General features: G+C 35.4%; 7 protein-coding genes across 11 annotated transcripts in view; 5 read left to right on the plus strand and 2 right to left on the minus strand.

Annotated features, from left to right (window-relative positions):
- Positions 1-33: 33 nt before the first annotated feature.
- On the plus strand, positions 34-2,536 carry LOC115245062 (phosphoglycerate kinase). The gene is made up of 5 exons (XM_029823155.1): positions 34-337; positions 424-772; positions 886-1,224; positions 1,312-1,531; positions 1,672-2,536. The coding sequence occupies exons 1-5, from the start codon at positions 276-278 to the stop codon at positions 1,947-1,949; spliced, it is 1,248 nt and encodes a 415-aa protein (XP_029679015.1). The 5' UTR covers positions 34-275; the 3' UTR covers positions 1,950-2,536.
- Positions 2,537-3,121: 585 nt separating this feature from the next.
- Positions 3,122-4,941, plus strand: LOC115245591 (26S proteasome non-ATPase regulatory subunit 13). Its single transcript, XM_029823995.1, has 5 exons — positions 3,122-3,283; positions 3,370-3,483; positions 3,635-3,961; positions 4,070-4,402; positions 4,528-4,941. The coding sequence occupies exons 1-5, from the start codon at positions 3,156-3,158 to the stop codon at positions 4,793-4,795; spliced, it is 1,170 nt and encodes a 389-aa protein (XP_029679855.1). The 5' UTR covers positions 3,122-3,155; the 3' UTR covers positions 4,796-4,941.
- Positions 4,942-5,060: 119 nt separating this feature from the next.
- LOC115245592 (choline/ethanolamine kinase) lies at positions 5,061-10,656 on the minus strand. 3 transcript variants are annotated; one of them, XM_029823997.1, is made up of 7 exons: positions 10,360-10,656; positions 10,060-10,235; positions 8,820-8,932; positions 8,217-8,696; positions 7,893-8,139; positions 6,230-6,394; positions 5,061-6,046 (listed from the first exon to the last, which is right to left on the minus strand). In XM_029823997.1, the coding sequence occupies exons 2-7, from the start codon at positions 10,081-10,083 to the stop codon at positions 5,933-5,935; spliced, it is 1,143 nt and encodes a 380-aa protein (XP_029679857.1). In that variant the 5' UTR covers positions 10,084-10,235; positions 10,360-10,656; the 3' UTR covers positions 5,061-5,932. The 3 variants fall into 3 exon arrangements, with proteins under 3 accessions (XP_029679857.1, XP_029679856.1, XP_029679858.1); XM_029823996.1 differs by having other exon boundaries at positions 10,060-10,656; XM_029823998.1 differs by lacking the exons at positions 10,060-10,235; positions 10,360-10,656 and adding an exon at positions 9,028-9,341.
- A 148-nt stretch (positions 10,657-10,804) lies between these two features.
- LOC115245593 (zinc finger HIT domain-containing protein 2) lies at positions 10,805-12,831 on the plus strand. The gene is made up of 5 exons (XM_029823999.1): positions 10,805-11,287; positions 11,457-11,742; positions 11,816-12,082; positions 12,158-12,361; positions 12,423-12,831. Exons 1-5 carry the CDS (start codon positions 11,241-11,243, stop codon positions 12,738-12,740), a joined length of 1,122 nt encoding a protein of 373 aa, XP_029679859.1. The 5' UTR covers positions 10,805-11,240; the 3' UTR covers positions 12,741-12,831.
- A 133-nt stretch (positions 12,832-12,964) lies between these two features.
- Positions 12,965-23,925, plus strand: LOC115245584 (phosphatidylinositol 4-kinase alpha). Its single transcript, XM_029823973.1, has 22 exons — positions 12,965-13,327; positions 13,866-14,259; positions 14,559-15,067; positions 15,153-15,468; positions 16,054-16,308; positions 16,408-16,600; positions 16,691-16,901; positions 16,992-17,246; positions 17,317-17,669; positions 17,930-18,350; positions 18,435-18,542; positions 18,627-18,833; positions 19,553-19,829; positions 19,917-20,409; positions 20,483-20,618; positions 20,757-21,089; positions 21,179-21,466; positions 21,648-21,875; positions 21,957-22,303; positions 22,391-22,667; positions 22,747-23,153; positions 23,247-23,925. Exons 1-22 carry the CDS (start codon positions 13,241-13,243, stop codon positions 23,470-23,472), a joined length of 6,321 nt encoding a protein of 2,106 aa, XP_029679833.1. The 5' UTR covers positions 12,965-13,240; the 3' UTR covers positions 23,473-23,925.
- Positions 23,926-24,114: 189 nt separating this feature from the next.
- Positions 24,115-26,800, minus strand: part of LOC115245597 (NADH dehydrogenase [ubiquinone] 1 alpha subcomplex subunit 7-like) — a 3,956-nt gene continuing 1,270 nt past the window's right edge. The window contains exon 4 of the mRNA XM_029824003.1: positions 24,115-24,288. Coding sequence (XP_029679863.1) covers positions 24,239-24,288 — 50 coding nt within the window. The 3' untranslated portion in view covers positions 24,115-24,238. The remainder of the gene's footprint in view (positions 24,289-26,800) is intronic.
- The window catches only part of LOC115245585 (zinc finger protein 236-like), a 19,392-nt gene continuing 17,918 nt past the window's right edge, over positions 25,327-26,800 (plus strand). The window contains exons 1-3 of one of the 3 annotated variants that reach the window (XM_029823975.1): positions 25,327-25,383; positions 25,963-26,127; positions 26,414-26,617. In XM_029823975.1, coding sequence (XP_029679835.1) covers positions 26,109-26,127; positions 26,414-26,617 — 223 coding nt within the window. In that variant the 5' untranslated portion in view covers positions 25,327-25,383; positions 25,963-26,108. Of the gene's footprint in view, positions 25,384-25,753; positions 26,218-26,413; positions 26,618-26,800 lie in introns of those variants that run through there. The other 2 variants (XM_029823978.1, XM_029823979.1) reach the window with 2 other exon arrangements.

Genomic DNA, 26,800 nt, shown 5'->3' on the forward strand with positions numbered 1-26,800 from the left:
GCAACGTTATGATTTCGATTCGGTTAGATCGAATACATCGTGTATTGCGAAGAATTACGGGGGGTCGCCACGTTCGACGACCTTGCTTTGACTTTGGAACATCGATACGTCGCGATTTCAACTCTTCCCCGCGGTTAGATTTATCCAACAGGAGTCAACTACGTGACGTTACTTGTCCCATTAATAAAGATTTAACGAGTCTCGTTGTATCCAGTAGTATTCGCTTTCTCTTCAGAAATATTGCGGCAAGTAGAACTACAAAGAGAAGCATCATTATGGCGCTCAACAAGCTCAGCATTGATAAAATTGAATTGACGGATAAAAGGGTGCTTATACGGTATGTATTTTCCATGAGAAAAAATTAAGAAAAAAAAGTGGGAAAAAGTTGAAAGTAATATTCATAGCAATATAATGATTTTCCAGAGTCGACTTCAATGTACCGTTAAAAGAAGGAAAGATAACGAACAATCAGAGAATCGTTGCTGCATTAGATACTGTGAAATATGCCATCGAGAAGAAAGCCAAGTCGATCGTTTTAATGTCCCATTTAGGACGACCTGATGGGAAGAGGGACGAAAAGTATACATTGAAACCTGTGGCCGAGGAATTGAAGACTCTATTAGGAAGAGACATTTTGTTTTTAAATGACTGTGTTGGATCTGAGGTAGAAGCTGCTTGCGCAAATCCAACACCTGGTACTATTATCTTGTTAGAAAACTTGAGATTTCACATTGAAGAAGAAGGCAAAGGAGTAGGTCCCGATGGAAGTAAGGTATGGAAGATTTTTTTCTGTAAATTTAAATCTTTTACTTTCATCCAATCGACAATTTTCGAACATGCCAATAAAAACATAGAGCTTTGGAGTAATAAACTGATTTATTGTAGGTTAAAGCTGACAAAGATAAGGTTACAGAATTTAGAGCATCTTTAAGAAAACTAGGAGATGTATATATAAATGATGCCTTTGGAACTGCTCATCGTGCTCATAGTTCCATGATGGGAGATGGATTTGACATAAGAGCAAGTGGTTTTCTGTTGAAAAAAGAACTGGAATACTTTGCAAAGGCTCTAGATAATCCAGAAAGACCATTTTTGGCTATACTTGGAGGAGCTAAGATTGCTGATAAAATTCAATTAATTAACAATTTGCTAGATAAAGTAAACGAAATGATTATTGGAGGTGGTATGGCCTATACATTCTTAAAAGTGTCCAAAGATATGAAAGTATGTAACATTTAATAAGAATTATATGTAATATAATGGTATTTGTAACTAACTACATTTATAATTTTTACATGTTTGTGATTTTAGATTGGAAATTCACTGTTTGATGAAGAAGGTGCAAAAATTGTAAATGATTTGTTAGATAAAGCGAAAAAAAACAATGTCCAAATTCATTTGCCAGTAGATTTTGTGACCGCCGATAAGTTTGCAGAGAATGCAACAGTGGGAGCAGCAGATGTAGAGAATGGTATACCCGACGGATGGATGGGTTTAGATATTGGCCCAAAATCGAGGGATTTGTTTGCAGGTGACTGTTTTTTACATCATTTATAGCAACTCATATATTCAATATATAATATTTTGGAAAATAAAATATATGTCCAATATTATAAATATAATACAAATGTCTAACATATAAATATCACTAATTATATTGTTTTGATATAGAACCCATCAAGAGAGCAAAAGTTATAGTATGGAATGGTCCAGCAGGAGTGTTTGAGTTTGAGAACTTCAGCAAAGGTACAAAGAGCTTGATGGACAATGTTGTTGAAGCTACAACTCGAGGAACGATCACTATTATCGGAGGCGGAGACACGGCGACGTGCGCAGCCAAGTGGAAAACAGAAGATAAAGTGAGTCATGTGAGCACTGGTGGTGGTGCGAGTCTGGAACTTTTGGAGGGTAAAGTATTACCTGGAGTTGCTGCCCTCTCTCCGTCGTAAATTTGTGTCTTCATAATGAACATAATATGCCAATTAAAGGCCAATTTTGTCAAAGAAAGCATAGAGATATCATGATGTTTATCATTTTCATAGAAATTTAACGAGTAGCTGTTATAAGGAATAAAACTATTCGTTGGATTTAACGCTGGTAGGATTATTATAAGAAACAAGAAAAAATTATCAACATAATCATCAACTGTTTTGTTTTCAGAGTCCCCCATTTCATAAGAAATATTAAAATTATATCTTTTCAGATATTTAGGTCTCCATATTACAATTACATTAGTGTAAAGTTGTAGATATACATAATGAATCAAATGTGCATTATATATAATGTAAAATATATTAGAAGAATATTAAACCGATGTTATATATTAGTTACTAAGAAAATAATTGTAAGATGGAACAGTCACCGTTATTAAATATAATCGTCCGTGCACGGTAAAATGTTCACTCATAGTTTCGACACAAATTTCAGATTGCTCTGCATCATATAAAATTGTAAATATGTTATGTTTTATTTAAATATTAGTGTGATTATATACTTTCGCTGATATAATGTGTCAAAAATAAATTCCGATATCTTATGTTGTATCTCTTATTAATGATTATGATGTTTAATTATATTAATTTTGCAGCAAGCTTTCTTAAAATTCAGCGGATTTGATGAAAATAGCATCAAAATGCAATTTTCATTATATCTCTCACTTGTTAAATATAATTTGTAATCCAACAAAAATGCATAACGGTTTGCATTTTTCTAAATAGATAAATGCATTTTTTGCAATTACAATATATCGCATAATCTTTATAAAAACGTACACGTTTTTATATTAGAAATTTATATAATATTGATATAATACATTGCTCTGTATTATAGATTTTTATTACCGACACACTTTGTAAAAAAATAATATTACTATTACTATTTTTATAAATATTTTATTTTTATTTTATTTGTATCTGATTGCCCAATCAGAACAAAGAAATCTTTGCGTCCGTTGCTTCCTACTATCCAATAAGAAGTGTGACTACTGACATTTTATGGACGCAGAGGCGTCTCGTTGGCAATAATGCGATATCGCCATAATTTCATCTAGAGTTCAAATTGTATAATGAAGCGCAGCTAAAAAGAACACACTTGGAAAATCGAGTGCGCAACCATAAACGTATCGCGATTATTCCGTCTCGCGGTCTCGCTCACTCATGTCATCAGACATGGCGGTATCCGTGGCGGTGAAAGATGTGAACACTTTTCTCAGTCAGAAACAAAATGTTTCCGACAAGGAATTGGCCGGAGAATGGTCTCAGCTCGAGGAGCTGTATAGTAAAAGGTAAAACGAATATATATTATTTCGTATAATGAGATTTTATGACGGAAAAAATAATAGATGGACATATCGGTCTCGGTGACTTGCAGGCTTTGGCATCAGCTGACGCTGAAATTGGAGACGTTTGTGAAAAATCCGACGCTCCAGCAGGGAGATAATCTCGTGCAACTGTATGTTAACTTCCTATCGACCTTTGAAAACAAGTGAGTATTTTTGATCATATCTATATTTCGAATTTAAAATAACTATGATTTTGCATGGTATACATCATTTTTCCTTATACTTTGCTATGTTATTTTGCATTCTCTTTATTCTTATTTGCTATTAAAATTTTTTTCAATTATTTTTGTGAAGAATAAATCCATTGTCATTGGTGGAAATATTGGCACATGTGATACAACAATTTCAAGACAAACAAGAGGCAATTAAATTCTTAGAGAAAACTGAAACTAAAGTCCAGAGTAACAATGAAGCTATTGCCCTCTGTAAGGTTCTCAAAGGACAGATTTTATTGGATAAATTGAATAATCAAGAGCAAGCAAAAAAGATTATAGAAGACGTAGAAGCTATGCTAGATAATGCCGATGGTGTTACAACAGTTCATGGACGTTTTTACCTTTTAGCCAGCCGGCTATATAGATTACAAGGCAAACATGCAGAGTATTATCGTACAGCATTAAGGTATACTTATGTATAATTTATATTAGCTTATTGTGAATTGTACAATTTTTCTATGATCAATTATAATTAACTAAATCATGCTTACTTAATATCTTTTTTATTATTAAGATATCTAGGTTGCATTGAACTGAGCAGCTTGAGCAGGCAAGAGCAAGAACAACACGCCTTCTTTCTTGGTCTAGCAGCACTCTTAGGCGAAGGGGTTTATAATCTTGGGGAACTGCTGGCACATCCAGTCCTAGAATCGTTAAAGGGCACACCTAACAATTGGCTCGTTGATTTGTTGCAAGCCTTCAATGCTGGTGATATCGTCGCGTTGGAGAGATTGAAGCCGCAATGGAGTAAAGTGGCTGATCTAGCTGCGCAGGAATTAAAATTGAGACAAAAGATCTCCCTGCTGTGCCTCATGGAAATGACTTTCAAACGGCAAGCCAACAATCGGTGCGTATAATTCATTAACATCTTTGATGTATGCAATGCTATAAAAGCTTCAAAGCTTCGAGCATTAAATGAAATATTTATTTAATTCCTTTTTAAATGAACATTCCATGTTAATGTTTGCACAGACAGCTGACATTTGCGGAGATCTCTCAGGAGACGCGTCTGCCTCTCGGTGAAGTGGAATTGTTAGTGATGAAAGCTCTCGCTCAGGGTCTCGTTCGAGGTGCCATAGATCAGGTAGCAGGTACCGTCAACATGACTTGGGTGCAGCCGCGCGTTCTAGATCGCAGCCAAATTGCCGGGATGGTACAACGTCTCGATGGATGGTGCAAAGATGTTAGTTCGATGGAGAAACTTTTGGAGTCTAGGGCCTCTGAAATTCTTACTCTTTGAGAAAGATTTGTTGCGTGGATCATCTTATTATTAATCTGTTATATTACAGTGGAACGTTGAGATTCACGCACTTACGATTATAAAATCAGTTTCCTAACATCAATAAATATGAAAAATTATTTCGTATATTTGCATTTATACGCAAAGTCCTCTGTGTAATGTAATTTTTTTTCCTTCTATGCAAAAAGGCAAGAAACATATTGTAATATTTATAAGAAATATTATTTTATAAGCAAATTAAAGATATAAGAAAAACTCACAATAGAAACAAAAAAGTAATCATTTTATTTAAAAATTCGTGAAAATACATTTTTCCAGTTCTTGGTGCATTTTATATTGATAAATGTCAGTAATTGTGAATGTTAAATGCTATATATCTTTCTCTATACAATATTAAGTACTTATACTTAATTATAATACACAAGTTATATAATTTCAAGTACAAATGGCGGATATTTCTCTAACTCTATTTACAAGTATAATTTATACGTTATTATTACAAGTAAACAATCAAGCACATAGATCCAAACGAACACAATATGACAAATACAATATGATTAACAAAAAAACAGTTTGGGAGATATAATCTTACAATAAATATATAAAAATTTTTTTTTTTAAATACATTTATAAATGACAAACGACTCTCACAATTTGACCACATTTTTGTACACTCAGCCTTGTCGTTTTTAACTTTCGTTCCTTATAAAAAAAAATAGTATTTTCTCATTTATCTAAAAGAATATTGCAAATAAAAATGATGAAGTACATTTAAGTACTTTGCTTCTTAATTTTGATAGAAGCGCATTAAGATTTGACAAATGCTTAAGAATATTAAACGAAACGTTTAAGTACATGCTTATTCTATATCACATGGTTGACTTTCCGTTTACTCTTGATCTGCTCCGTTTGTTCATGTCGTGTATTCTTCAAACAATGCACTTATATATTTGCGAAACAGCAGAGTACATTATTTCGCGATTTCGAATACTCTGTTAAAAGAGTTACTCATTGCTCGCCAAGGTTGTATCAATGCCATTAGTTGGATTTGACAAAGCGAATAAAGCTACCTACTTATGTAGCAAAGTGTTATAAATAGATTGTAAATGTATCTTCTTTCTTCTCAATCTTGTTCTTTCAATCTATATCTCTGGATTTTCTTTTCAAGTTGCCATCCAAAGCTGGTGGATCAGAGGCAAGAATCTTCTCTTTCAGATACATATAATTCTTCAATCTGGAGGCAGCATAATCCTGAAACATGCAATTCCATGTTTATATATTTAAATAGATCTATTATTTAATTGAAAGTAGTCCGAAAAACGAGATAGGAGAACGATAATATAAAATATATGCCTAAATATTCTTATATATATAATTTTTTTATTTTTAATATATTTAAAGTATGCATCAAAATTTTTTTACATCTATACACACCCAATATCCGAATGGAATCTGTGAAATTTTGGCATTTACAATGCTCCAAAGACCCCAGAATAGATGACTAGCTAACGAGAATATCCTCACTTCCATCATGACATGTTGCTCCTCCACAGATCCATCTTTCCCCAATGTTTTCAGGTAGGCTCTTATGAAGTTGAGCTGTCGAGAAAAGCTAATTTATAAAACCATGTATTAAGGAAGAGACAAAGAATTACCCTATTCTTGTACTTTTCAATTTGTTTAATAATTGCTAAAATAATTTTTTTATAATAGACTTGTTTGTACATCAAAAATATTCAATAATGATTGTCTCAAAAAAAGTAGTTTATACAATATAATATATAATGAAATACACAAAACATTGTTATAGCAATATGAACGAACTGGACATACATGGACAGAATTTGAATATTACCAACAAATGAAATAATATAAATAACAGACATCTGAAGAAGAAGATACAAAAGAACTAATTTATGATATGTGATTTAACGCAATATGAAATGTATATTAAAAAAAGAAATATGAAAGTCTACACGAAGTTTTTTTTATTTTGTAAATTTTTATATAAATCTAAAAAAAGATTATCATTATTTAATATATATTATATTTATTTTTATTATTAAATTATTCATACCTATCCATATTTGTGTGTAATTAAGACAAATATTTCCTATTTACTTATAATGCATGCGCGATTATAAATCCCCAATAATATTTTGATAAATCGACACATTTATAATATGAACCGTTTTCGCAAAATCAGCTATTAATTTGGCAAGTATTAATTATGCGTACAGAATCGCATCGGTCAAAGTGCTCCAATGCTAGATTAATGCACTTTTACCACTGCCGAAACAGTACATTCGTATAAGGGTACGCAGATTATGAATTGATTAGAGTGAGGAGAGTGTACAGGTACTATAAAATGTAGACGAGCGGATTGGTGTTGCCAAGATGGTGATACCCTGGTTCCACAAATGTAGAGCACCCACAAGTCGGGATCCATCGCGCAGACATTGTCATTCAGATTGCTGGCCATTTTTTTCTCTGATTGCAGGCATCAGCATTGTCTTGACGGACTGCGGTCCTGCGAAACTAATATATACACACGCAGCACACGCCAAGCCGACACCCTATCTACTGTGTGTCCTGACACAGTACCGAATAATATGTAATTTTTGCAGCCGAAGAGACTATATCGTGTAAGCATTAAATTACAAAGTTCTGACAATAATTTACCCATTACATTTCTATGATACATAAAATGAATACTATTTTCTTAATCAAATTTGTATTTCTTGTAATTAAAATAAATTTAAATAAATGTTTGGTAAATATGAAGAAAAAATAAAAGAATAATAAATTAATTTTTTCCTGGATTATTGAAGATTATCTATTTCGGTATTAAGTTATTATCGTGCAAAGCTTTACGAATTTTTTCTTGTACAAAATTTCCCTTATGAATGTAATTTTATACCATTGTAATAGATATACCAATCTTTTATTTGCGAGCATTATAATATATTCTCAATGGTTTAATCTTTATAAAAGAATTCATGATATGATAATGCTGAATGAAGCATATTGAACAGATAATCAGAATATCTTACCTAGATTAGATCATCGCCCAATTCTTTTCTCATTTCAAACTTACCTTTTGTTCTTTTGTAGGACCAGCAGATGGACGTTCGTGAAAGAAGGGATATTCCGGCGTTGTGTAGTCGTATTGCCATTCAGCAAAATGATTAGCGATATCAAATCCTCGATAGTTGTAGGAACAGTATTCGAAGTCAATGAGTACTAATTCCGGCTTTCGCGTATTTTGACGTAGAAGTATATTGCCTTCTTGCATATCATTATGGCAGAATGTAACTGGATATTTTTGCTGCATCACAAGTGCCCTGACAAATAGATTTGTAAATTTTAATCTTAGTACACATAATGTTTTCTTGATAAGCCCTAAGCTCTTTCTACTTACTTGAGCCAATTAATTTCGTGTTCTAAATTTATGTATTTTATTGCACTAATATTCTCTAAATGCTGAATATCAATATCTTCATTATTTTCGAGAATATCTGTCGCTGTATTAAGCCAGTTATTCATTGTTTCCCATATCCATTTAGGTTCTTTGCTAATTGGTATCTGCATTGTATGTATTTGTCCCATTTTCTCTGCGATCAGCGAACTCAAAGTGGAATCTGTCAGTTCTTTTGTGAGTAAAGGTCGGGCGGGTATATACTCCTCTATACGACCACCAGGAAATACTCCATGCAATTTGGGACCAAGCCTCCTCTCAGAGAGTAAAGTGAAGATGACAGATTCTGTAATAAGTCCCTCCAAGGCTCTCTCTCCATGTACTTGCCCATATAGACGTAGCAAAACTTGACGAGGTTCCCCCCTAATTGGGACCGCTCCTTCGGGGAGTTGGATATTGTACAACCAGTTACTAAGACCACCACTGAAAGTAATAGTATAGAAGCTTTGTCATTTTATCTCATTGCTATATATAAATTAATTTATCTATAATCGAATTATATAAATTGTAGTGTATTTTACACATAAAAATCTTACACATACAAACCTGATACGTTTTAGAATAATATTCTGCGCAGTAACGTGCTTCCAAACACCATGCAAGTAATCTCGACATATTCTCGCGGCAGTTTCCCTCATTTCGGGATTCTTGTCCGACATCTATCATAAAAAATATAATTTGGAATAATTCTGGGATATAGTACTTAATTATATCTTTTCTTTCTTGAGACAGTTAAAATATAATTTTCTCTCACCAGCTATTGATAAATCATTTCAATCATTCTTCTGATATGATATGACGGAATGCGGCAAAAATAACCAAACAAAGAGTAAGAGATGCAATATGATTTTCAAAATTATTTCAGCTAAAGATGAGCTCGCGGATTCATGATAATTATAAATGGAACGAAAAACAGCGATTAAACATTATGCCAAAAATCATGTATACATAATATCGAAATCATCTACTGTTTATAGAAAAAAACCGCATGCGTCACGATATTACTGACGTCACATTACCGACCAGTGGATCTCAAATGGTATTCGACAAATTGTACTTTGTATTTTTGGATATGAAAACCTAATGTTTACAATTATTTTACTACAATTAGTTTACAATTCAAGGATTAGAAGGAAAGGAAGTAAAAGGAAAAAATGAAATTAAAATTAAAATATTTTATTAAATATATAAGAGTATACAAAATGCAATTGTGGATATTGCGCTTAATTTATATGTGAATATATTGCGCATTTTTTGCTGATAAGTTAATTTCTTTTAGCGTACGTTTATCGTGACTTATGCGTCATTCTGTTTACCAAGAATTTGCGATCGTAGTTTATAAATGGGTATAAAAACAGATTCTACTTATTCGATATTCAAACATAATTACGGCGCATGTGTATAACGAAAATAGAAATATTGTGCACAAAAATAAATTAATGAACATTTTCGACATAATATTGTGCAACATACCAGATAGATAAGCGAAAATTGATAAGACAAAATTCATCTAGCTCGCTCTGATTAGCTTCGATTAGCAATCGCGTGTATACACACAATGTACACAAACCACATATAAATAATATATAAATAATGATATATGTCAGGGATATCGAGTACAGGTTAAATATAGCAAAGGCAAGGCCACAAGCATTTTCTTGTGTCGCAAAGCAATTAAATTCCAATGTTATCATGTTGATATCGAAAGTTTACGTGAACTTCCAGTTTCGGAAAGATAAAGAGTTATAAAGAAATGCAGTATATAAAGGAGTATCATAGTAAATACCTTGTGTTCGACGCCCATCCCCATGTCGAAAGCTTTTAGGTTGTTCCTCGATATTATCGGATACGCTATCGGGAGCCTATTGAAACCGCTGACACGGCTCAGAAGAGGATATGCGAGAAAGCTGAATTCTCCGAACGTCGATCGAATTTCCCGATGTAGCACGCACACCTCGAAAGCTATAATTATTATTACCGGCACGATCGTATCACACGGTCGTCGCGATTCGTGACGAGTTATGTCACGAGATATATATACGTAGCCGCGGATAAAAGATAATTTATACGTATAATGTGTATGCACCTGGTATTTGCAACTTCCCGTCTTTCGCGATAAACAAGTCTGCGGCCTCGTTAACGAGACGATTTAGATTAGAAGATTACGATATTATAACTGCGTTAATTATCGTTCACGGAATTTGACGTACAACACAATTGATACCGGCAATAAAAGAAAATATCTTTTATCAGCGCAAGTATTTTTTTTTGCAATATGTACAATATTGCAAAAGAAAGAGAAAAGAAGATTATCTCGAAACAAAGCTCTGAATGGAAAACCGACGACTGTTGACGACTGTTGGGTTCTGAATGATTCATCGCGTTGCTTTCCGTTTACTTTTGTTGCAGCTCGCTCGAAAGCGCCAATGAAAACGCGCACGTGGATCAGCTGACTGTCAATAGATGATCAGGTTACTGCTAAGTCGACATGTATTCAAGATAACGCAGCGTTCTTATCATGTGTAGATATTTGCGTAGTATTTTATGTACATTGTACAAATCATAATTTATATGACAAGGAAAAAGAGGAAAATTACATTAAATGATCGCGAAGATTATGCTAATAACTCTTGTGCACGGAATGCGACATGATTGCGTTTTATGCGCAATAATATATAATATCCATAATTGTTGAAGTCCAAAATACAAAAGAAAACATTTATCATCATATTTTTTCTAAATTTCAAGTAATTTTGCACATATACTCGATAAAAAACGCGGGATAATTGACAGAAAAAGGCGCGACATCTTGCTGTGTGATAAAAAGATGCTTTGTTAAGCTGCACACAATGCATCGGTAAAGTAGAGACTTCGTTGATACAACGATACAACACAGTAATCAAAACATCAAAACATTACTGTTTACTCGTTTACTGGAATAATAAAATCCTAATAGAAAGATTTAAAATGATGGAATCTCCTGGTCCGAGTTCAGCTGCTAATATCTGTGAATTGTAAGTGAAATTCTTTGGTACAAATATTTGACTACAATGTAATTTGTAAAAAAGGTATTTGCGAAATAATTGCGAAGTTGCGCTAAAATTAAATAGCTTTGCAAAGACCGATTATATTATAAATCTGATATTGTTTTTGAATTTTCATTATGTACTTTTTTAATATTAGATGTGACAAACGCACACGTTTGTATACCTGTCCGCGATGTGGCATAGGCTATTGTGGGACTGAGTGTTACAAATCAGACGCACACACCGATTGCTCCGAGAGTTTTTACAGACAATGTATCGAGGATGAATTAAAATCTCAGGAGAATGATCCAGATGCTAGACAAAAAATGATAGAAATCCTCAAAAGAGTACATGAAGCAGATGTAGAAGATGATATTTTAAAAGATTTTGATGAGAGCAGTATTGATGACAAGGACTGTCTAGATTCAGATGATGAGCAAGAGGTAAATGAAACTAATAATTTGAATGATTTATTTCAGAATCTAATAAATTTTTATTCTCAAATATATGTTTCAGCTTCTCGATTTAGAAAGCAGATTGCAGAATGTTAATTTTGAAGATCCGAATGAACTTTGGTCAGCCTTATCAGATGCAGAAAAGCAAGAATTTGAAGCATTATTAAAGAACGGAGAAGCAGAAAAATTGCTGCCAAAATGGATACCGTGGTGGACTCATCATGTTGAAAGAAAATTAATTCAACCCATTGAAGAGGATACTATGAATGCTTACAACGATTTAAAATATCCTATTTTAATAGATGTACCATTATTTAATGAATTGCAGGTAAAATTCATTGGTATCAATAAGTTTGCATAGTCAGAATAGTCAAATTTAATTAAATGGATTACTTGTATTCAGAAAGCATCCCCTTGTGTATATTTCAATGTGACAAATGTGATATACGCTTATGCGTATACAGCTCTCTATTATATTGGAGATTATCTAAGTTGCGCCGAAGATGCTGCAAATGTCTTTTTGACTATATGTGCGAATATAAGAAACAATGAAGTCTTCAAAGATGTAGACTCGGCGATTGAATCTGTCATAGGAAACATCAAAAGTGTGAGTAATTTATGTACATTGCATTAGTTCATATAATAATATGCTATTAATAAATGCTTAGGTTGACTGGTTGCCTCAAAATGAAGAATGTTTAGCGGCGCTAAGGGAAGCGGGCACTTCAATTTTGCAGGGACCAGGTTCTGAAATGAAAACTCTTTATATATCCGCGGCGCTCTCAGAACTTCATAGATTACTGACAGCAGCCAAGAAAGAAATTTCGATGCATATAAATGTAAAGGGCAATCAAGAATTTACAAAAAGATTTCCACATAGACGTGACGGCGAAATTAATCTCTCGAAAAAAAATATACTTTTATATTTAAAAAAATTAGAATATTATTTATCGTGGGTGAAAAACTATGGAACAGAACTTGTATAAATACAATTATAAATTATTGTTTTATTATTTGCTATAACTATATTGTATTATTTTATTGAAACAATAAATAATAATAAAACAATTTTCAAGTAATATATTGCAGATTATTTGGATAAATATTCTCGTATTGTTTTTGGATAAAGAAAATAAAAAAAAAGGAGGGGATAGCGACTATTAAGATCTATTCGCATGAAAACGCATAACTAAAGTATAATATGCACAGTGTAAAATCAATCACAAATTCAAAATAAAGAATGTTACATTGTTGTGATCTGTATATTAAACACATGATTCATCGATCTGTCTGCATGTTTATTATTCAGCTATACATAAATCCATTGGACAGGTTTTCGTGCTTCCTCTCGCGGTTCAAGAACGTACTCTAGCAGACGATGTTATCGACAACAATTCTCGCATGAGTGGGATGCAAGATGCAACCTGAATTCTGAATTGTTCAGTTGATACATAGTCAGTGCTAATGATCGGTCAGCTGCGAAATAATGGCGGACGAGAAGTTATTTTTCTCGAACGCCGTACAACAATTGGCGAGATGTTTAGCCGCTATCAAACCTACACCATGGGAAAAGGTAAGTTTTTACAGATAAAATTCTCTGATTGAAGAGAAATTAATTAATTTCTCGATAATTTCACGAATAGCCATTATTTTACATTTCCATCGGCTTGACGTATCAGGGTTAGCCGCAGGAAATGTCAGCTGATATCTTGACATATTGTGTTATGACATAATCCAAGAGACACTTGTAGGATTATTATAGTTATTTGTGACGTAATAATTAACCGGTGCGTTAAAAAATTATAGCTGCAACTTATATAATCTGTTTGAAAGAGATCTTAAGAAAAATAATAATGTTATTATGATAGGATGGAAATATAAGATAGAAATATTTAGAAAATTTATTTGTGCAATTATTTTAAAAGTATTATAATATAAAATTACGATTATTTATAAATATTTTAATACACAATAATATTTTATAGGATTATGTCGAAGAGAAGAGTTCGGATCATTATTTTTTTCTCATAATGCAATTACCAAAAAAACTTGATTAAAGCAGTTATGAAAAAGGAAAGAAGTTAATTTATTCTTTTTATATCGAATTGCAGGTAGCTAAATTGTACAAGTTATGTCCGCAAGATTCTGCTCAGGGTGTATTCCGCTTGGATCAGAGGGGTCAGGATGCGACCATAGCCTTGGGAATTTATTTTTTGGAATCTGGATTACAACATCGGGATCGAATATTACCGTATCTGCTCAGACTGTTACGTGGTCTTCCAAAAGCGGTGTGGCGGGATGAGGTGAAATGTTCGCTCGCCGAAAGAGTTCCGGTGGCGGAACGCTTCAGCTTCTGCCTGAACACATTATTGAGCGATGTGGCGGCCAGATGCGAACCAGTACGAGAAGAAATCATTTCGACGCAGGTTGAGATCCTCGCGGTTATGACCAATCTGATACGTGGATATAAAGATCAAAATAGTAATCGGGGCTTGCAAGCAAAGAGTAAGTAGAGATATATTAAAATATATATGGTTGTTTCTGTTATTACAAGTTGCAACCATTTGAAATGATAAGATACAAATGACAATTCTATCTGAAATATTAAAAAATTAGTAATTTAAATTAACATGTACTAGTAAAGGGAAGAATAAGTCAGAATATATTGTAAATCTATTTTTATTGGGCTTAATATCATTGAGACACTGAGTTCTTGTCTTACACCATATATGTTTTATATTATTTGATAAGAAATGAGAAGCTTCAGTTAAATTACATTCCCGACATGTTACATTTTGTTTCAGTATCATTATGCAAATGTCTGGTACCAGTACTGATTGGTCTGGCACGATCGATGGGCCGTTTTGCGTGCACGGATCCGCCGTTGCTTTGCCGCATCTTTCCGCGCCGGGAGACACCCTCGTCAGCAAGCAGCACCGAGAACCGCTTGATTCCCGATAAAAAACAGTACAACTTCTCAAACTTTAGACCGATTATCCCGCGATCTCTGAGCGGTAACTTTAATTCGTGTATTGACAACATAGCGCTACCTGGCTATGACAGTCATGATTATCAATGCGGCAAGAGACCATCGTTACAGTCCTTCCTGTCGGTGCCGTACGACCCAACAACGTATTTCTTCAGTCGTTATGGATCGAGCTTCAATCAATTCCCGCAGATGCGATGCAACGAGAGTCCCGAGAGAAGAGCCGGGATGCAGTTCACCGTGGTTCACTTGCAGAGTGTGTTAGCCCTAGCTAAAAAATTACTTACAAAGGAGATCCTGACGTTTTTAGATGAAGAGGCGCAACAAGTAAGTTAATTATATTAACGATTATTATTTTCTATTATTTTTCTGAGTCTAGTTATAAATAATCGTAATTATAATATCATTTTAGGTTTACAGTTCTGGCCAAGTACACATTTTCCCATATCGTACGTTCAGCGAGACGATGAATCTAGTGATGGTGGCTCTGTTGCGCGAACTCCTGCAGAATCAGCACGATCTACCGGCACCGTTCACGAGGGACGTGCAGGAATTCGTCAAAGGTTTGTTCCTCTCGGGCCAAACGGAGCTGCAATCGCGACAGCACGACGCGAGCGAACGCGAAGACATTGATACGAATTTCCGTACCGTCAATCGCTTCAAGGTGAATGTGATGGCCAACTCCGCGTGCGTGGATTTGCTGGTCTGGGCGATTGGCGACGAGACAGGTAAGCATATATTTTGCATTTGTCGATGACAAAATAAATATCGCGCGTCGCGGAAGCATTTTCTGCCTAAGATTAAATAGATTGCGCACTCATATAAGAATAATAATCTATATGGAAGAGTTTCACGATTGTGCTTGTAACTGTAAGCGCATGGATGGTAGTGTGACCGCGAGAAATCAATGTCTGTATCGATCATGTAACACGTAATTCAGTACAAGTATAGGTTTCTTAAAATTCTTTCACGTTATTTTTCCAGTATCCGGCGAATATGATTTGTCCGCGCTGTTCGCAGATATCAGTTCAATGCTGATCGGCAAGGGTATATTGATTTACCCGTGTGTGTTACTTCCTTATTAACATGTCCGCTATTTTAATGTAATTACTAACAAATATATATATCTCTGCTTAGTAGTACGATAATAATCCGTTGATCGCTCCTTCTTGCAGTGTTTTTTTTTCAAATGTCATGTATAAATGACTAATATCGATAACTTTGTAACAGGCAATTCTGCGAAAGAAAGTTTTATTTAAATATTTATGTATTTATATTGTAAATTATATATGTATATAAATTTTGATTCTCAGGCGCGGATAGTTTGTGCGGACGACTCGTGGAAAAGATTAATTCCAATCATGGACCGAAGCTTGTGCTGGCACATATGCCATTATTGATGGTTTGTCTTGAGGGATTAGGAAAATTAGCGCAAAAATTTCCCAACATAGCCAGCACGTCGATATATTATTTACGAGACTTTCTCGTTGCACCATCGCCGATTCTTCTGAAGTTATATCGACAACATAGCGAATACTCCATGAAAGAACATCAATTTAAAGTGCTAGGTAAATTTCATCTCTCTTATCACATATTATTTTTGTCAATGTGTTAATTATAAAATTATTTGTAATAAATATAGCCCATATTCACATATTTTTCGGCAGTTCAAGGGAAGGAAATAAGCGACACAAAGCAGACGCCGTCATCAGTGCATACGGCATTTGAGAAACTTCGCGATGCAGCAATCGGCAATCTCTGCATTGCCTTGGAAGCTGCGCACTCCGTGAATCCGGATTGCGTGCCGGCGCTTGTGGCCAGCGTCTCGAATAGATTGTACACTGCGGATATAAGCGACGGGTACGGCTATTTGACGACATCGGAGTTTATAATTTTTCTGACGAGCATACATAAATAAAAATGCAATGTCCACTCGATATTTTTTTTTAGTGAAAATGACGAGAAATTGAAGAACGAAGTAGTCTCGAAGAACATTGTGATTATGTTGGGCCATGTGGCTGTGGCGCTAAAAGATACCCCGAAGACAATGCGCACCATCTTTCCGTTTTTCCAACAACTCTTCTGCCGCACTCCCAGTGATCTCGATTTTCTCATAGTGGATCAATTGGGTTGCATGATCATTGCCAAGTGCGAACCAAAGGTTAGCAACAATTTTAATTTTTTTAGAGTCATTTGTAACATTCGAACGAAAAACTTTGGATAATCATTATCAAGAATACTTGTTACGCAGATTTATGAGGGGATAATGCAAATGTTCTCCATGTCATTGGGATCGAGTACGGCGACATATGCTGCGAACGATGATCGTAAGCAGTATTGTCACGTTTCCAAGGCGGTTACGAACGCGCTGGCGAATATAGCGGCGAATCTACAAGGCGAGTCGGAATTGGACGATTTGCTGTTGCATCTTCTTGAGCTTTTTGTGCAGTTGGGACTCGAGGGTAAACGCGCCAGTGACAAGATGCCAAATAGTATCATCGCGACGGTAAGATTGCTTTAATCTATTTTAATTTTAACAAAATGTAGGAGGAAAATATCTTAAACATGATAAACAGAAAGCAGCTAGCAGCGCCGGAAATTTAGGAGTACTCATCCCCGTGATTGCGATATTGATGCGGCGTCTACCGCCGATCAGACATCCACAGAAACGACTTCTGAAACTGTTCAAGGATTTTTGGTTGTATTGTGTTATAATGGGCTTCGCCGCGGATCTTCCGTCGAGATTGTGGCCACCCGAATGGTACGAAGGCGTCAAAGAAATCGCAGTCAAGTCGCCCTACCTTATTTCCCAGACCAGCGCTCGTCTCGAAATGCGAGAGTTACAATACACATCAGCAGTACGCAATGACAGTGTCTCATTGAACGAGTTGCAGGAGTTGCGGAGTCAAGTATTAAAAATAAGCACCCGGTATGATTTATTTCAAATCATACATTCCTCTTATTTTTGATCTTTAATTAATTTTTCAATTATAAAGATTGTTTGAGAAAATTGTTGAAAATTGAATATGTGACATTTTCTTGTTTTAATTATAAGAAAATGATATGCATTGTTCTATTATTAAGAGAAATTAATGTTTTATTTTTTAGATATATATCTTTTATTATTTAGAATCTATTAAATATGTTATTATTTAGTATCTGCTAAAATTTCTTGTGTTTTCTTTTCAGTACAAACGACATATCAGCGTACGTGACTAAGTTGCAGTTTGCACAATGCACATATTTGTTATCCGTTTATTGGTCAGAGACCTTGCGGGTGGCAAACAGTCCTGAACCCAGTTTGCAACCGATAATGGAGTACCTATGCGATACTGATTTGCAGAAGGATAAAAGTGGTATGTGGCAGTGTATATGTTGCGTGGCGGACTCTGTCTTTACCAAGTTCAAGGATGTGATGCAACGCAAACCGAAAGACGAGCAACGCGAGAAAGAACTTGAGAATCATGCGCAATTCCTGTTGGTGCGTTTCAATCACGTGCACAAACAAATCAGGAGGGTGGCGGATAAGTATCTCAGTGCATTAGTGGATGCTTTTCCGCATCTGTTATGGAATTGTAAAGTCCTCTGGAGTATGTTGGATACATTACAGGTATTCTTAACGCGCTTTTTATCGCGTACTCCATCTATATGTTTCGTTAGACTTCTTTTTATAAATAAATGTGATTTATTGCAGATTTTATCATACTCATTACAACTTGATCCAAATGAAGAAACTCCTAGTTTGAGAATACCTAGCACACCATACAGTATTGAACTTATGAATACTCTCGAAGCAAGAGAGGTATGATATTGTTATGTAATTTATATGTTAGATTATTTGCTAAAATAAAACAGATTTTATACTAACACATGAATTATATTACAGATTATTGCGAAAGATTTTACTGCAAGATGTAAAGGCATAGTGCAGGAGGCTATGAAGTGGGCACCGCAAGCTACCAGATCACATCTACAAGAGTATATTAATCAGATACCATCTTCCGGCATGCGACATCATTCTGGTTTATCGCTGGCTATTGACTCTGTCCTCGAATTCGTGGATACCGCAATTCCTACAGTAGTTCCGGCAAATGTATGTAGCGATGTTAAACATATTATATACGCATTATATAAATAATAACTCGCTATTAATTTTATACTAATGGAATAACGTATTTTATAGACGAATTCGTTGGACAAAAGGCCACGCGGTCCGATGGAGTATGTTGGATACATTACAGGTATTCTTAACGCGCTTTTTATCGCGTACTCCATTTATATGTTTCGTTAGACTTCTTTTTATAAATAAATGTATTATTGCAGATTTTATCATACTCATTACAACTTGATCCAAATGAAGAAACTCCTAGTTTGAGAATACCTAGCACACCATACAGTATTGAACTTATGAATACTCTCGAAGCAAGAGAGGTATGATATTGTTATGTAATTTATATGTTAGATTATTTGCTAAAATAAAACAGATTTTATACTAACACATGAATTATATTACAGATTATTGCGAAAGATTTTACTGCAAGATGTAAAGGCATAGTGCAGGAGGCTATGAAGTGGGCACCGCAAGCTACCAGATCACATCTACAAGAGTATATTAATCAGATACCATCTTCCGGCATGCGACATCATTCTGGTTTATCGCTGGCTATTGACTCTGTCCTCGAATTCGTGGATACCGCAATTCCTACAGTAGTTCCGGCAAATGTATGTAGCGATGTTAAACATATTATATACGCATTATATAAATAATAACTCGCTATTAATTTTATACTAATGGAATAACGTATTTTATAGACGAATTCGTTGGACAAGAGGCCACGCGGTCCGAAGGGCACGAGTTCGTGGCTGTTATCGATGATGTCTACGAGATCCTGGCATGCCGGCGAGGTAGCGGGTATGCTCGCTCTCGCGCGCACCGATTCGCCAACCGCAGAGATGACTCTAGAAAAATGCAGAGATAAAGTCATCGATAGGTTGATCGAAGCTGTTCGCCGCGCTTCTCAGGAGCGCGATGATATCGCTCATCGCGGGGCTCTCTGGCGTGCCACTGCTCTCTTAATATCCATGCCCGGTAAACTTGAATAGCAGTAAACTTCATAATTTTAAACAGAACATTCTGTTTAACTTTATTTTGTAATTTTACTATTTACCTTTTCAGGAATACATAGACGATTGCTACATACAGTCGCATGCTCGCAGATAGAACTGTTCACGACCGCGGCTATGACAACGGCGGTCGAGTGCTGGCAATGGATCTTGACCGTACGACCCGATCTAAAATTGCGTTTCTTGCAAGAGATGTTGCTCGCATGGCAGTACACTGTTGACAAGAGGATGGGCCTGTTCGCACCAAACGAGGAAGAAGTCAGTCCGCTCGCAGTCTACGAGGGTTGCAAGCTTGGGCCCACTCCACCACATGTGAAATCACACGATATCTGGGTGACTTTTATTGTCGAGCTTGTCGAGACAGCAAAGTACTGTTGCCAGGAAACGGTCGACATGATCGCCGTACTGTTACATCGCTCGTTACCCATGACTGTCGGTGCGTCCGGCGAGGAGCCCGGTATTAATCGGCACGTTGCCGCGGTTGGCGTGCGTTTTAAGCTACTCTCGTGCGGTCTGGTACTGTTGCAAGGTGATGTTTTACCAAGGTAAATACACGAAATGAATAATTTTTTAAATAATAATTGTGATAAAGAATAATTGGTGGATCTATTCTCGCAGGATTTTGAGCAAAAATGTCCTGCGTGAACGCATCTATTCCAATTGCCTGGATTATTTCTGTCGGGAACGTCAATTACCGACCCAAGAGATTGATCAACTTAGCGAGGACATAGTTACATTAATACGCTTTTGGCAGGTAAGAGTTTGCAGCAAATTGTGCCTAATTTATAAATTAAGACGCGCTGATCTTAATCGTGGAGATTTTTACAAGTATCCCTTTTATCCTCAATATCACTATTTGTTCGCGTTACTCTGTTTTGCTTCCTTTTTGCAGGTGATGCATAGCGACAAAAAGTACTTGATGATGACGGGGGCCGATAACGAGTTTGAAATAGTGACTTCTCAAACCTGTACAACCACGGTAATCGTTCCAAGCGAGACAATCGGTTCGTTAGCCGCCACGCTTGCTCCCACGCCGAACGACTTTTCGAAGTCGTCCAGCAATGTGTGGATGAACACCATGCCGATGTCGACCAGTAGCAATACATTAGGCAAGCGTAGCAATCGCAGCAAACGAATTGTAAACGCCAATGTTTTCGTGAAGGATTATATCAAGAAGAGAAATTTAATTCTCGAGTTGTTAGCGGTTGAAATCGAGATGTTATTGGTGAGAGTACTCGATGAATCTTTATATTATATATTATTTTATCACTGTTTGATGTGAAAATAATGCTTTTGAATGTTGAAATCTTGTAGGTCTGGCGTAATCCTAGCGGAAGACCGGAACTCGCACTGCAAGGAGAAGGAAGTATCGCGGACTGGCGTGCCAAAGGAATGAACGATCGTTGGCGCGAGTATACGCGGCTCGCATGGGAGATCAGTCCCATCCTGGCAATATTCCTACCAGTGCGATTGAAGAATCACGAAGTCATTATCAAGGAGATCTGCGGTTTGGTGCGTCTTAAACCTATACCAGTCATGCATGTGTCGGAAGCATTGCAGTATCTTGTCACAACGGACACGCTGCTCAACGATGTACCTGAAGTAAGATATTTTGAATACATTATACGTAATAACTTTTAGTTAGCGGATCACTATTTTATAATTTGCAATACATCGATATACAATTAATAGTCTGAGAGATGTATAATATTACCGCATATTTATACATTGGATATTATTATTCCATCTAATTGCATTTGTGATATAATTATCTGTGTTTCAGTTAGTTTATATGTTAACATGGGCAAGGGTGTCTCCGATTCAAGCACTGGCGTACTTCTCGCGACAATTTCCGCATCACCCTATCTCGGCGCAGTACGCGGTGCAAGTGTTGGACAGTTACCCCGCCGACGCTGTGCTTTTTTATATACCTCAGCTAGTGCAAGCCGTCCGTCACGATGCAATGGGCTATGTAATCGAATTTATCAAGAAAATCGCTAAACGATCGCAGGTAATAAGATTTGTAATTAAAATTAAGTTAAATCGGGAAAGAAATTCGCTTGTAATTGCTTTGATTTATAACGCGTTCTAGGTAGTGGCACATCAGCTGATATGGAATATGCACACTAATGTGTATATGGACGAGGATAAGCAGGTGAAGGATCCCGTGCTGTATGACATATTAGATTTGTTGACGAAGAATATCCTGAATTCACTGTCTGGCCCGGCAAAACAATTTTATGAGAGGGAGTTCGACTTTTTCGAAAAAATTACCAATATTTCGGGCGAAATCCGACCATATCCCAAAGGGCCAGAACGTAAAGCCGCATGTCTAGAAGCCTTAGCGAGAGTGAAAGTACAACCCGGTTGCTATCTACCATCGAATCCTGAAGCGATGGTTATCGATATAGATTATCAAAGCGGTACTCCTATGCAGAGGTACGATTTAGAAAGATGATCACAAAACAATGATTTACATAAGATGATTTTATTATAAAGTATTATATAATTGATTTACAATTACAGCGCTGCTAAGGCACCGTTCTTAGCACGTTTCAAAGTACAAAGATACGGTATCAATGAGCTCGAGAACATTGCGCTAGCAGTCTCAACTAACGGGAAAATCGAGACCAAGAAAGAACCGGAAGAGCAGACATGGCAAGCCGCTATTTTCAAAGTTGGTGATGATGTCAGGCAAGACATGCTGGCTCTGCAAGTGATTAGCATCTTTAAGAACATATTCCAGAAGGTCGGGCTGAACTTGTTCTTGTTTCCCTATAGAGTGGTGGCCACAGCTCCCGGGGTGAGATAAATATCGATTTTTTTTTGTCATATTGTTTGATAAATATCTTTCATTTATAATTATGCTCCTGTGTAATTAGTGCGGCGTGATAGAATGCGTGCCGCACGCAACATCGAGGGACCAGCTCGGGCGTACGACAGATAGCGACATGTATCAATACTTCATCACCCAACACGGGGACGAGACGACCAAAGATTTTCAAAACGTTCGTCGCAACTTTGTCAAGTCGATGGCGGCGTACAGCGTGATAACCTACCTTCTGCAAATAAAAGACCGTCACAATGGCAATATCATGATAGACACTCAAGGCCATATCATACACATCGACTTCGGCTTCATGTTCGAGAGCTCGCCCGGCGGTAACCTGGGCTTCGAACCCGACATCAAACTCACCGACGAGATGGTGCTCGTGATGGGTGGCAAAATGGAGGCTGCGCCGTTCCGTTGGTTCATGGAATTGTGCGTACAAGCTTTCCTCGCGGTCAGGTAAATGCAAAAATTATAATATTTAGTTGTAACAAGAAATACAAATCTGTGTATTGCTTAAATATATCTACTTAAATGTTCTCTATCTTGTAGGCCCTACCAGGAAGCCATCATCTCTCTCGTCTCCCTTATGCTTGACACAGGATTACCCTGCTTCCGTGGACAAACAATCAAGCTCCTACGTAGCCGATTCGTGCCCACTGCTACCGATAGAGATGCGGCAATCTTCATGATTAATGTAATACGTAACAGCTACCTCAACTTCCGTACGAAAACTTATGATATGATACAATATTATCAGAATCAAATCCCCTATTAAACTGTTGCTGGAGAAGAGAAGTTATCTCTCTTCTTCCTTCTCCTGTTTCTCCTTGTAATTCTTGTAATCGTTAGTTGGCGAACGTTTTGCGCTCGCTACACAACTGTTGTTATCTAGTTAGAATCCAAGAATTTAACATACCATGTTAGATATTGTTAGATATTGCAGTGTGATAGCTAATTAAGCGAGGCTGTACAAATTTATATCGATGTCAATATTATTTTTAGTCCCGCATGTATTTTGTGAAAACGCGTATTTTACTCTGTATGTAATAATGTATTATATTTATCTACGAGATATTGTGCCGATACATATATATATATATATATACATGTCTGTTTTTCGCAGCATATCTATGTATACGAGAACATTCCTGTTTATTATTAATTTATGCAATGATGATTATGCAAAATGATTAAAAATTAAATTAAATCCTGACTTATATAAAATATATTTCAACTTGTGATGCATATTTCAATCCTCAGCTATGACAGTATTAAATCTGACTAATATATAAAATACTACAAAGAATATGTATGTGTGCATTTTTATTTCAGTTTGTTGTTTTGCTCTGATGTCTTTGTAATTTTACTTGAAATAACTTTCTAGAGGGATATAGTGAACAGTTAATTAGACAATAAATAATTAAGTAGCTTAATTTATTTTCTATGTACAATAATTATGTCAGAGCAAATCTACCATTATATAATATATTACATCAATGTGTAATTTGCAATATAACATCTTCTAGGTAAACTTTATGAAACTAAGAATCCCAATTGTAAGTTTTCCCTGGACTAAGATGTTTCTCTTCAATACCATTATATACATCAATGTGTAATTTGCAATATAACATCTTCTAGGTAAACTTTATGAAACTAAGAATCCCAATTGTAAGTTTTCCCTTTTTCCCTGTCTCCTGGTACTGGCGGAGGTTGAGTGCGCGCTGCTAGTTCATCAGAATATCTAATCGCTAACACGACTTTCTTCTGCAATACATAAATAATAAATCTTATGATAAGGTCCTCCTGGTACATTTGGCGGAGGTTGAGTGCGCGCTGCTAGTTCATCAGAATATCTAATCGCTAACACCGCTAACACCTGCAATACATAAATAATTTCATAAATCATTAAGAGAGCTATCCTATTTAAAATAAATTAATTTATACAATTTCAACTTATAATATAACATATGTTTAGCACAAGAATAAAATCTTGTAGAAATGTAATTTGAAATTCTAAAATTTCTAAAACTGCGCTTTTGCATCAAGAAGACACACAAGTATATTAAGAATAAAGAAAAATAATTTAAGTACAACATATTTTCCCTAAAAATATTTCTTGTTCAATTTCTCCATATTAAATCCAAAATTTTTTATGCAGATATATAACCTCATAATAAAACATTGTAACTAATTATTTCTCTTAAGATAGATGACTTATTTTGTTCAGAAAATTCTTTTAGTATTAATAAATCAATAACAATATATCTTAACAAATAAAAATATTAAAAATTAGAAAAGATTACATAATTGAAGTAAATGTCATTATACTTACACCACGAAATGTCTCTCGAATCAATTGTATTAGTGGTGTAACAGCCCGGTGTTCAACTGCACCCGGCATGCTTCCCCAGTAAATTAATCAAGTTATTAACAAATAACAAAGCTTAACACAATATTTATTGTAATTAGTGAACTATCCGTATAGCTAACCACAAACCACAAATAATAAGCATTGATAAACACTTGCGTTGTATCGATATTACTCGCATCGATCGATATAAATCGATATAAATCGATTTGATTTTTGCGGATCAAAAATACAGTAAAGTAACAATCGACGAAAGTATCTCACGATTATTATAGAGATAAGATATCCATCACATCTTTTAGTAACGTTATTATGATGGTAAGCCGGGATATGTTCTTTAATTAGCAACATTTTCTAATGAATTGCATAGAGATGTGACAAATATATATATAACAATTTTTAAAAGTAATTTTTTAATTTTTTCGAAAATTATTCAAGAACATTTGACGCGTATCATAATTTGTAAAAATGCATTTATTACAAAGCTATGGTTTTTATCATCTACATTTTCACGTCAATTTTTCATTCATCTTTTATATTCACTGCTATGTTTATTTTGTACGACTTACTGAATCTTTTTTATATAAATTTAAACACAGATTATATTATATGGCGAATACTTTATTTACATTACTCTGAATTTAGTTTAATTATAATTGATGTCTCCTCGCATGTTTTCTCTTTTCCTCGCCATTTAAATTCTCATAAGTCGTTGTAATTAATTGGAATTATAATCCATTTGTTTCTGTATAATTAATCATATCCATTACTACTTCTCGTAAATAATTGTACATATTGTACATACGATATATACAAGTATATATACGATGGCGAACGGCGGCAATGGCGAACGCCGTTGATGAATTTATATATGTTGATCAAGCGTCAATTTGACAGGAGCGATTGTCTAGTCGCAACAGAGAAACGATTAAAAAGGAGAAATATGCGTTACATCCGTGACGAGCGTAAACGAACGACGATTCACACGACTTTGAAAAAACGAGAAAGAACGAACAGGAAGAACGGTGGCAGAAGAACAACATATGGCGACATTTACATGTGGTAGATGAAGAAAACATCTGCGAGGCGAATGTATCGTGAATGAAAGAGTCTCATCGACAGCGTTTTTTATACGCAACTGAAAGTATAAGGGTAATTTCATTTTAATATCGTTCGAAAACTAACGAAATAGTTCATAGGTTAGAATCGCAGAGATTGATATTTAATTATCTTAATGTATTGGCAGCTCTCTCTCTCTCTCTCTTTCTTTCTCACATATTCTCTCTCTTTCTCTCTGTGTTACAATAAAGATTATGACAGTTAAACACATCCTATGTTTGACTTGCAGCAGATTATGTATGGGCAAGTGCAAGCTTGCAGGATCAATTTTGTTTTATATCTGAATATTGCTATTGTCATCATCGTGTTAAGAATATGTCTGCCAACATGTTGACAGAGCAGAACGTAATAATGGAATTTACTGATTCCAATGATACAGCGCCGATTGGTTTTATCACTACGGATGATGGTCATACGCTTTTCGCAGTGGGTGGTAAGATAATAGATCAACAATATTTAATATACTAAATGAATAATTAGCAAAGATGCAGTGTTATATATATTACTGTGAAGGATATATTCTATTCTTACATGTTTCTCTTTATACAATAATAAAAGATTTTTCAGAGTTATACACAGAAGTTTTATATTTGTAATGTATATATATATACATAGA

Source organism: Formica exsecta, unplaced genomic scaffold, assembly GCF_003651465.1.
Source record: "Formica exsecta isolate Colony F162 unplaced genomic scaffold, ASM365146v1 scaffold122, whole genome shotgun sequence".
NCBI classification, from domain to species: Eukaryota; Metazoa; Arthropoda; class Insecta; order Hymenoptera; family Formicidae; genus Formica; species Formica exsecta.

Coding starts and splice junctions, on each gene's coding strand:
- LOC115245062 (XM_029823155.1), top strand. CDS start 276: ATGGCGCTCAACAAGCTCAGCATTGATAAAATTGAATTGACGGATAAA. Junction 338..423: donor GATAAAAGGGTGCTTATACG/GTATGTATTTTC, acceptor ATGATTTTCCAG/AGTCGACTTCAATGTACCGT. Junction 1,225..1,311: donor AAGTGTCCAAAGATATGAAA/GTATGTAACATT, acceptor TTGTGATTTTAG/ATTGGAAATTCACTGTTTGA.
- LOC115245591 (XM_029823995.1), top strand. CDS start 3,156: ATGTCATCAGACATGGCGGTATCCGTGGCGGTGAAAGATGTGAACACT. Junction 3,284..3,369: donor GAGGAGCTGTATAGTAAAAG/GTAAAACGAATA, acceptor GGTGACTTGCAG/GCTTTGGCATCAGCTGACGC. Junction 3,484..3,634: donor CTATCGACCTTTGAAAACAA/GTGAGTATTTTT, acceptor ATTTTTGTGAAG/AATAAATCCATTGTCATTGG.
- LOC115245592 (XM_029823997.1), bottom strand. CDS start 10,083: ATGGGGATGGGCGTCGAACACAAG. Junction 8,140..8,216: donor CACGAAATTAATTGGCTCAA/GTAAGTAGAAAG, acceptor TCTATTTGTCAG/GGCACTTGTGATGCAGCAAA. Junction 6,395..7,892: donor GTCCTACAAAAGAACAAAAG/GTAAGTTTGAAA, acceptor TTTTCTCGACAG/CTCAACTTCATAAGAGCCTA.
- LOC115245593 (XM_029823999.1), top strand. CDS start 11,241: ATGATGGAATCTCCTGGTCCGAGTTCAGCTGCTAATATCTGTGAATT. Junction 11,288..11,456: donor GCTGCTAATATCTGTGAATT/GTAAGTGAAATT, acceptor TTTTAATATTAG/ATGTGACAAACGCACACGTT. Junction 11,743..11,815: donor ATTCAGATGATGAGCAAGAG/GTAAATGAAACT, acceptor TATATGTTTCAG/CTTCTCGATTTAGAAAGCAG.
- LOC115245584 (XM_029823973.1), top strand. CDS start 13,241: ATGGCGGACGAGAAGTTATTTTTCTCGAACGCCGTACAACAATTGGCG. Junction 16,601..16,690: donor ACTGCGGATATAAGCGACGG/GTACGGCTATTT, acceptor ATTTTTTTTTAG/TGAAAATGACGAGAAATTGA. Junction 22,668..22,746: donor TGGTGGCCACAGCTCCCGGG/GTGAGATAAATA, acceptor CTGTGTAATTAG/TGCGGCGTGATAGAATGCGT.